At 68.6% G+C, this 8,464-nt stretch overlaps 2 protein-coding genes across 4 annotated transcripts; one reads left to right on the top strand and one right to left on the bottom strand.

The window, feature by feature from the left end:
• The first annotated feature begins 519 nt into the window (after positions 1-519).
• CRELD1 (CRELD disulfide isomerase 1) lies at positions 520-3,717 on the top strand. 2 transcript variants are annotated; one of them, XM_085072523.1, is made up of 10 exons: positions 520-737; positions 1,174-1,256; positions 1,335-1,445; positions 1,525-1,616; positions 1,720-1,896; positions 1,986-2,081; positions 2,171-2,254; positions 2,368-2,463; positions 2,546-2,689; positions 3,187-3,717. In XM_085072523.1, the coding sequence occupies exons 1-10, from the start codon at positions 549-551 to the stop codon at positions 3,189-3,191; spliced, it is 1,077 nt and encodes a 358-aa protein (XP_084928649.1). In that variant the 5' UTR covers positions 520-548; the 3' UTR covers positions 3,192-3,717. The 2 variants fall into 2 exon arrangements, with proteins under 2 accessions (XP_084928649.1, XP_084928648.1); XM_085072522.1 differs by having other exon boundaries at positions 2,800-3,717.
• A 79-nt stretch (positions 3,718-3,796) lies between these two features.
• PRRT3 (proline rich transmembrane protein 3) lies at positions 3,797-8,400 on the bottom strand. Of its 2 annotated transcripts, XM_085072506.1 has the most exons (4): positions 8,324-8,400; positions 6,393-7,504; positions 6,166-6,306; positions 3,797-5,727 (listed from the first exon to the last, which is right to left on the bottom strand). In XM_085072506.1, exons 2-4 carry the CDS (start codon positions 7,483-7,485, stop codon positions 3,947-3,949), a joined length of 3,015 nt encoding a protein of 1,004 aa, XP_084928632.1. In that variant the 5' UTR covers positions 7,486-7,504; positions 8,324-8,400; the 3' UTR covers positions 3,797-3,946. The 2 variants fall into 2 exon arrangements, with proteins under 2 accessions (XP_084928632.1, XP_084928631.1); XM_085072505.1 differs by lacking the exon at positions 8,324-8,400 and having other exon boundaries at positions 6,393-8,035.
• Positions 8,401-8,464: the final 64 nt, after the last annotated feature.

Here is an 8,464-nt window from a genome sequence, read left to right as displayed (position 1 = left end):
TGGATGGGGAACTCAACCAGTTTGGGGTGGTGATAGGGAACTGGAGCAGCTCACTGGGGGATGAGTAGCAACTGGTACAGTTTGGGCGAAAGTGTGAGAAGAAATTGGACCAGTTTAGGGTGAGATGAGGGGGAACTGGGCAAATTTGGGTACAATGAGAGAGAACTGGGCCGTTTTGGGGGGCAAGGAGGAACTGGACCAGTTTGTCTGGGGGGGGGGGGCAGAGAAAGGGCAAGGTGAACCGGATTGGTTTGGCTGGGGTGGGAGGGGGGCTGAAGGCTCTGCCCAGGCCAGGCTGGAGCCGGGCCCGTGCGTTCCGGGCAGCCGGCCCCGCTCCGTGCGGGATCACCGGCCGCGGCCCATCCGCACCGGCCCAGCCAGGTGCCTTTGCCCGCGGCCCCTTTAAGGCGCGGGTGGGCGGGCTCAGCGGGCGCCGCGGATTGGCTGGGAGCGGGGGGCCGGCGGCGGCCGCGCGCGGCCATTGGCGGGGGCGGCGGGCGCTGAGTCAGCGGGCGCGGCCCACGTGGTGCGGGCGGGGCGGGCGGACGATGGGGCCGCTGCCGCTGCCGCTGCTGCCGCGGCCGTCCCGGCGCACGGGGCCCGGGCTGGGGGCTGCCCTCCTGGGGGCCGCCCTCCTCGGGGGTGTCCTGCTAGCGGCTCACGCCGACCCCGATCCCCACCGGGACGGGGCCGAGCCGTGCCGAGCCTGCCGCGGCCTCGCCGACAGCTTCAGCAGGGTGCGGGACGGGGGGACACACGGGGGGTAATGGGACCGAGGGGTGTAGGGTGACACAGCCCCTGCTGGGGGGTAACCGGGAGCGAGGGGACACTGACAGGGGGGGACCCACGGGTGGCAACATGGGGGACACGGCCTGGAGGTGACAGTGAGCAGGGATGAAGGGAGTCCTGGGTGGAGGGATGTAGCTGGGGGACCCAGAGGCATCACAGGCCGGGGCAGTAAGGGTGGTGACAGGGCCCGGTAGAGGGGTGGCTTGAGTGGGACATTGGTGAGATGGAGGCACTCCCACAGCATTCCCAGGGGCACAATGACTGGGCTCTGGGGTGGGGAGAGGGTGGCAGGTTCTTGGCAGTGATGTGTCTGGTGGGATCCTATGGGGAGAGGGGCTATCGGGGGTCCTATGCCTGCACTGCCACCCCCCACGATGCACCTAGGGCCTCGAGCGGACAGAGCATGAGGGCTTTGGTGGGGGTAACACAGCCTGGGAGGAGGAGAAGCTGTCCAAGTACCAGCACAGGTAAGTGATTCCAAGGAGGGGCTGGAGGAACCCAGCTGACCCAGAAGACACATCCCACACTGGCCCATGTCCCTGCAGCGAGACCCGTCTGCTGGAGGTGCTGGAGGGTGTCTGTGCCCCCTCGGACTTCACCTGCCACCAGCTGCTGGAGCGGAGTGAGGAGCATGTGGAGCAGTGGTGGTTCCATGAGTGAGTCTAGGGAGAGGAACATGGTGGGAATGGGGATGGGGATGGCAGGGGGCTGAGTGCTGTGTCTCCCCCTCCTCAGGCGGCAGCAGCACCCCGACTTCTTCCAATGGCTGTGCATAGACAGGCTGATGCTCTGCTGTCCGCCTGGCACCTACGGCCCAGACTGCCGGCGTGAGTAGCTGTGTGATGAGTGGGGAGCTGGCAGGGCTGGAGGGGTCCCCCTGGCTGCCGCCCCCTGCCCCGGCTGCCAGCCGGCTGGTCTCTCCCTGTGCAGCCTGTGCCGGTGGGCCCCGGCAGCCCTGCAGTGGCAACGGGCGATGCGATGGTGATGGCACGCGCCGCGGCACCGGCCTCTGCGTCTGCAGCCCGGGCTACGGCGGCCCCTTCTGCGCTGAGTGTGGTGATGGCTACTACGAGGCCTCACGGAACAAGAGCCACCTCGTGTGTGCTGGTAGGTGGGCGTCCCCCCAGTGCTGGCCAGGCACTGGGTGCAGGCAGCTCCTCCCTGCCTGTGCCCACACCTGCCCTCCCTGCCTGTAGAATGCTACCAGGCATGCGGGCGATGCACGGGGCCCGAGGACTCCAGCTGCCTTCGCTGCAAGAGGGGCTGGGTGCTGCATGAGCACCGCTGCATTGGTGAGTTAGTGCCATGGGTGAGCTCGGGGCTGTGAGGGCTGTGTCCCTAGAGCCAAGGCTCAGTGGGGCCATCCCCACCTCTCCTGCAGACATCGATGAGTGTGGCACGGAGATGGCACATTGCCGAGCCAACCAGTACTGCGTCAACACGGAGGGCTCCTATGAGTGCCGAGGTAAGAGGGAGGTGATGGGTTTTCATGCAGGTGGCTCTTCCCTACTTGAGGCCAACCCTGTCTGGGCAGAGAAGGAGCTCTGGCAGCAACCCTGGCTCCTCTCCTGCTGGCAGACTGCTCCACGGCTTGCATCGGCTGCATGGGCGCCGGGCCGGCTCGCTGCAAGAAATGCAACAAGGGCTACTGGAGGGATGGAGCTAAGTGTCTGGGTGAGTGCCTCCTGTGGGCTGGGGGCCCATTCTGGTCACTCCCCACTGCCCAAGCCCTGCCTGAGCACTGCCTTCTCCCCAGATGTGGATGAGTGTGCCAGTGCTGAGGAGCCAGTGTGCACAGGGGTGCAGGAGGTGTGTGAGAACACAGAGGGCAGCTACCGCTGTGTCTGCGCCCCAGGCCACATCCGCCGAGACGGGCAGTGCGTTGAGGACAAGCCCCCTGGTATGGCCTAATGCAATGCAGGGGGACATGGGCATTGGGCAAAGGGTGTGGGACACACTGGGGGGCTCTTGCTTCTCAGCTGTGCCCTCCCATGAGTGCTGTCCATGCAGATGCCCCAGAGAAGGGCTTCTTTGACGACGTGACCGATGATGAGGTGGTGGTGCTGCAGCAGATGTTCTTTGGTGTGATGATCTGTGCCCTTGCCACACTGGCTGCCAAGGGCGACATGGTCTTCACCGCCATCTTCATCGGTGCTGTGGCCGCCATGGCCGGCTACTGGCTCTCTGACCGCAGTGACCGTGTCCTCGATGGCTTCATGAAGGGCAGATAGCTCTGGGGCTGCTGGGCGCAAGCGGAGGGGCAGGCTCAGCTTGGGGTGCGGGGCCTCCCCCAAGCAGGGCTGGCTGCCAAGGCTGCATCCTGCACACAATGCTGTGCCCTGCATGCGTCCCCCAGCCTCCCCTTAGCGTAAGGTCTCGTTTTTGCTGTCCCTGCAGAATGAGCCAGGAGTACCTGATCCCAGGGGCTCCCACACAGCCCGCTGTGGCTGGAGGGGTGATGCCAGGCAGTGCAGCACCATGTTGGGGGGCACAGCATGCTGCTCCCAGCTCCTTGTGCTCTGGAGGAGAGGCCTGGCATCATGACAGGTGAGGGGGTGGCAGGGCAGGTGAGGGGGTGATCTTGCTATCTGCCCCCAGGCTGGGGCTCCTGGCCCTGTAGGACTCCCCTCCCATGAGGTCTTTCCTTTTGGGGGGAGTGGGGGGCTGGGTCCCCCCATGCCCTGAGCTGTGGGGCTGGGAGCGCTGCCCCCCCATCCCACCCCTCATCCCCACATCCCTGGGCAGAGCCCATCTCCCCTCCCAGGCTGGGAGGCTGGGGCCCCCTTGCCGCTGGCAGGGTGCTGTGCCGGCAGGGGGGCCCTGCTGGATGCATGAGTGTGGCCGTTGCATTTGTCTGTGGTTTGTCCGTCAGGGTGTGCCCATCTGTCTGTGTGTCCATATCTCAGGAAATAAAGCTCTGCACACCCAGCTTGGCTGCTCAGGGCGGGAAGTGCTGGGAATTGGGGGTGCTGCTGCCCACCATCGCCTTCACATGCCAACAGGACCGTTTCCTCCCAGCATAAACTCTTTATTTCTCTCGTTTGGCACAAATAGAGCCGGCCCCTGCCCGGCCCTGCAGAGGTGCAGGATCAGACCCCCGCACCCTCACACTGGTCTCATCATCCTCCTGCGCCCCCAGTCTCTGCCTGTCCCGGGCTCAGAGCTCAATGGTGTCGCTGGAGAGGCTGCGGGAGTCCACTGCCTTGCCAAGGGCTGGGAAGGCGCGGGGACCCTCGCGCTCCCAGCCGGGGGCTCCGGCGGGCACCAGGAGAGGGGCCCGGCTGGGTGCCTCGTCCAGGGGCAGGCTGTCGGGGGAAGACAGCCCATGACGCCAGGGATTCCAGCTGATCTTCAGTGAGCTGCTCTCCAGTGAGCTGGCTGAGGCAGTGACGGTGACAGTGATGGTGCCAGGGGGCTGGCGGGGGCAGGGCAGCTCCGTGAGCGAGCTGCACCGCACCATGCGCCCCAAGCTGGGGGTCTTGTCGGGGGCTGGGGAGCCGTGCAGTGAGGAGCCGGAGCCGCGGCGGGGCCGGCCGAAGAGGCCGTCGTGCAGGAGGTGGCGGCGGCAGAGCGCCTGGTCGATGCTGCGGCGCAGGTCGATGGGGGACGGCGGGCGGAAGATGAGCTCTCCTAGCGAGGGGGATGAGCCCTGCTCAAAGGCGGCGCAGGAGCGGGCGGCCAACATGTTGGGACACTTGGGGCTGAGCCCCGGCATCCCGGCGCCAGCTGCCCAGGCCTCGTTGCTGTCCTTCAGAGCTCGCAGGGGCAGCTGCTCCGCCGGGTTGCGGATGAGGCTCTTGGAGATGTCATTGGCGGGTGTCCGCTCCACACCTGTGCCACCGGTGCTGCCACCGGCCCAGTCGTAGCAGTTGTTGGGGTATTCGGGTGCTTCAGCTTTGCGGCCGGCGCAGAAGTACCGCAGTGCCTTGGCCCAGCAGGAGTGGCCGGCGGGGCTCCGGCGGCGGCACCGGCAGCACACAGGCTCGGCGGCGGCCGCCAGCAGCGCCAGGGCCGTGCCCAGCTCGCCGATCCGCAGCCAGAGCTGTGCCGCCCAGCCGGGCCGGGAGAAGCGCCAGGGGGGCCCCAGGACCCCTCGCAGCCACACGGCGCTGTAGAGCTGCAGCCCGCAGACCGGCAGCCCCGCCACCGCTGCCGCCAGAAGCGCCCGCGCCCCCGGCTGCGGCCCCGGCCCCGGCCCCTCGCAGGGAGCCCGCAGCACCCGCCAGCACCCCCAGAGCCCCCCCGCCAGCAGCAGAGCCCCCGCCGCGCAGCCCAGCGCCTGCAGCCCCAGCGCGGCGGTGAGGCCCAGCCGAGGCGGCAGCAGGTCGGCGGCCCCCATCACCGCGCTCTGCAGGGCAGCCACAGCCCCCAGCGCCGGCAGCCCCCGCAGCCGGGCCGGCAGCAGCTGGAGCTGGGCCAGGCGCTGCAGCCGCTGGAGCAGAAGGGCAAAGGCGGCGAGCAGCAGGGGCAAAGGGGCTGTGCTGAGCAGCAGCAGGGCCGGGGAGGGCAGGCGGCCCCGTGCCCCGTAGGGATCCAGCAGCAGGAAGGTTGCCCGCAGCAGGCAGGCGGCCAGCAGCAGCCCGTGAGCCCCCACAACGTGGGGCAGGTGTGGGGGCCGCAGGATGGCTGTCCCCGCCAGCCCGGCCAGGCAGCCCAGCGCCAGCAGCAGGAAGACGGCAGCCAACCCATAAACATGGGCCTCCCAGGAGAAGCCCAGTTGGTGCTGCAGCTCGGTCCAGCGCAGCCCGGTCCCGTTGGCCCCCGGCGCCGGGGGGGCACGGCTGGGCTGTGGTGAGGATGGATCTCGGGGGGCACGGCTGGGCTGCGGCTGCGGTGAGGATGGATCTCGAGGGGCTGGCTGAGGCGTCATCCCTGCCCGTCGCCACGTGGCCGAGGGGGTCGCAGTGCTGAGGGCTGGGGTCCGTGTCCCTGACGTGTCTGCAGATAGGAAGGACGGGACGGTCAGTGGGGAGTGGGGGCTTGGTTGCACCCGGTCCCCATCTGCACCCCACACTGGGATGCATCATCTGTGGCACCCCAGCACTGCAGCGGGGGATACCCTGTGCTGGCTGGGGCTATGCCCACTAGTACCTCCTAGGGTTCTCTGTCAGATCGCCCAGTGCAGGGGGTGGCACATCCCCGGTCACATCCCCCACCCCCCTGGGGAAGCCCCCACCCACCGAGCATTTAGCACTAATCCCTGCGGGCAGGAGTAGATTAGGGCCGTTGTCAGGTGCAATCCTGATTGAAGGTGTCACTGTGTCCCAGCTGGTCAGCCCAAGATAGCTGCCATCGTCCCAGCCAGCCCCGACGCCCCAGGGATGGACTCCCACAGCATCTGCAGAACGGATGGGCTTGGACACAGCTCTACATCACCTGAGTGCCTTGTCCTGAGTGTCCCTGTGGTGGGATGTGCCGTTGGCTGTGGGGTTGTCTTTGTGGCATTTGGGACACTCACAGGCCCCACAGCACCCCGGACCTGCTGCGGGGAGCCGACGTCCTCCTCGGGCAGCAACCCTGCGAGAGAGGGCAGAGCAGGGTGCCTACCCCTGTGGGAACTTGGTCCCCGCCAAAGGGTCCCCCCGCACTGTGCTGGCTCCTACCTGTCCTGGGTGTGCCGGGGGTGGCTGTGCTGGAGGCGGGAGGTGGTGCAGGGCTGGTGCTGGGGATGGGCCCTGGGGCAGGCTGGGCTCCCCGCTGCCCTGTCATCCCAGGGTCTGTGCGAGGGGCTACATCCCCAGGGCTGGTGGTGGCATGGCTGAGTGGGGCCCTTCGGGTGCTGCGCTGGTGGGACAGGAACACTCGAGTCCAGGGCTCAGCCAACCCCCAGGACGGGGCTGTGTGTGACAGCTGCTGGGCAGAGCTGGGCAGAGCTGGGGAGGGACTGGGGGGCCCTCCCGTGTCCCCCCAGCTGCCCACCATCTGCACTGAGCCAGGGCTGGCATGGGGACCCCAGGATGGCCCCATGCCTGTGGGATTGGAGACAGGGACAGTGCCCAGTGGGACTGACTGGCTGCTGGCTGGAGTGAGCTGTGCATCCTGAGGGAGGACCAGGGCCTCTTCTGTCGCTGGCTGTCCTCCTGTGTGGGCATCTGCTGTCAGCATCCGTGCCGCCAGCATGGGGTTCAGGGCAATGGTGGAAACAGTTGGCTGGGGGCTGGGGGTGCCGACTGTCTTGGAGACACTCTGCCTGGACAGGGACAGGCCCTGCCCTGCCCAGGGTGGTCCTGGTGAGTCTGCCCCTCTGTCCATGGGCATCTCAAGGCCCGGTGTCCCCAGTGCAGAGCCGTGGGGCAGGGAGCTGTCCTGGCCTTCAGTCTCGTGTCCTTGCCAGGCAACGAGCGACTCCTCTGTCACGGCCGGGACTGTGCTGCCATCTCTCCAGACCTTGGTATCAGTGCCTGTTGTAGTGGTTTCCATCTCCAGGGGTGCCCTGGTGCCATCCCCTGCCTGCAGCGGTGGGGACCAGTGCACGGGGTTGTTGACACCCCAGCGCTCGCTCCTTGGGGCTCCGGCACCGCTTGGCTCCCCCGATGCCTCCCAGGTGGGGGATGGACCTGGCCACTGCTGTCCCCAGGCAGGGCTGTGCAAGGGGTCCCCACCCAAGGACAGCCCTGCCGGCAGCATGCCCTGGGCCTTGGCAGGGACCCCAGTGGCCAGGAGCATCCCCCAGGTGACGAGCTGTGCTGCAGCCATGGTGAGTACCCAGTCGGCCCTGTGGGGATGGAGGTCTGATGAGCCAGGATCCAAAGCAGCTGCCCACGGGATTCGCACAACTGGCTGTGGGGCTGCGGTGCCCTTGGCCACCCACTGCCCAGGGAGAGAGACAGTAGCTTGGCTGTCCCTTCCCGGGTAGCCCTGGGCTCTGTTGCCAGCTGTCCCCGTCGCCGGTGGACCCATGCCCAGTCTTCCCTTTCCCAGTGTCCCCCAGTGCTCCCCATTCCGGTGTCTCCGGTGTGGGTGGTCCTTGGTGCTTAGTGGTCCTGACCCCCAGCATCCACGGTGTCCCTTTCCTAGTGCTTCATCCCAAATATCCCCCTCTCGGTGCTCAATCCCCGTGTCCCTGCCGGTGTCTCCTCCCCGGTTCTCCATCCCCAGTGTCCTCTCCGCATGTCCCCGCCGGCGGCGGCCCCGCTCCGCCGCGCACCGTTCACCTTGGCGCGTCCCGGCCGCATTCCGGCGGGGATGCCCGGCCAGGTGCCCCGCGCTGCCGCCGCACACACGGCTCAGACCCGCCGGGCCGGGAACGGGGCCGAGACCGCCAGGGTGCTGCGACGGCGGCCCCGCGGTGCGGTGCTGGGAACCGGCGGGGCTGCACTGCTGGGTCGGGCCGCGGCCGGTGGGGGACCAGAGCGAGGACGGTGCGGCCGCCGCATCCCGCCGACCCCGCCCGCAGCGCGCCGGGCCGGCTCCGCCGCTAGGTACCCGGTGCGCGGTGCGCGGGCCGCGGTGCTGCCAGCCCCCTCCCGCCGCCCGCCGCAGCACTGGCAGCCCCAATGCCGGTGCCCCGGGGGCCGCAGCCCCCCGCGCTGACCTGCCGGTGCCGGTGCCGGTGCGGGCGGGCCGGGCTCTGCGGCGGAGCGGGCGGCGGCGGCGGCGGCGGCAGCCGGTCACGCGCCGCCCCGAGCCGCGGGCACCCGCGCGGGAGCCCGCCCGCACCGGGAGGGGGGGCGCG

This window comes from Lichenostomus cassidix, chromosome 12, assembly GCF_008360975.1.
Source record: "Lichenostomus cassidix isolate B80296 chromosome 12, HeHo_3.0, whole genome shotgun sequence".
Taxonomy (NCBI): Eukaryota; Metazoa; Chordata; class Aves; order Passeriformes; family Meliphagidae; genus Lichenostomus; species Lichenostomus cassidix.
Note: the sequence above shows the minus strand (reverse complement) of the source record. Positions and strands in the feature narration are given on the sequence as shown.

Bases quoted from the DNA above. Each gene is read 5' to 3' on its own strand.
- CRELD1 (XM_085072522.1), top strand. From the start codon at position 549: ATGGGGCCGCTGCCGCTGCCGCTGCTGCCGCGGCCGTCCCGGCGCACG. The intron at 2,255-2,367 runs GTAAGAGGGAGG...TCCTGCTGGCAG, and splicing joins GGGCTCCTATGAGTGCCGAG to ACTGCTCCACGGCTTGCATC. The intron at 2,690-2,799 runs GTATGGCCTAAT...CTGTCCATGCAG, and splicing joins CGTTGAGGACAAGCCCCCTG to ATGCCCCAGAGAAGGGCTTC.
- PRRT3 (XM_085072505.1), bottom strand. From the start codon at position 7,881: ATGGAGAACCGGGGAGGAGACACCGGCAGGGACACGGGGATTGAGCAC. The intron at 6,307-6,392 runs GTAGGAGCCAGC...CCTCTCTCGCAG, and splicing joins CCCCGGCACACCCAGGACAG to GGTTGCTGCCCGAGGAGGAC. The intron at 5,728-6,165 runs GTGATGTAGAGC...TCCTATCTGCAG, and splicing joins ACTCAGGACAAGGCACTCAG to ACACGTCAGGGACACGGACC.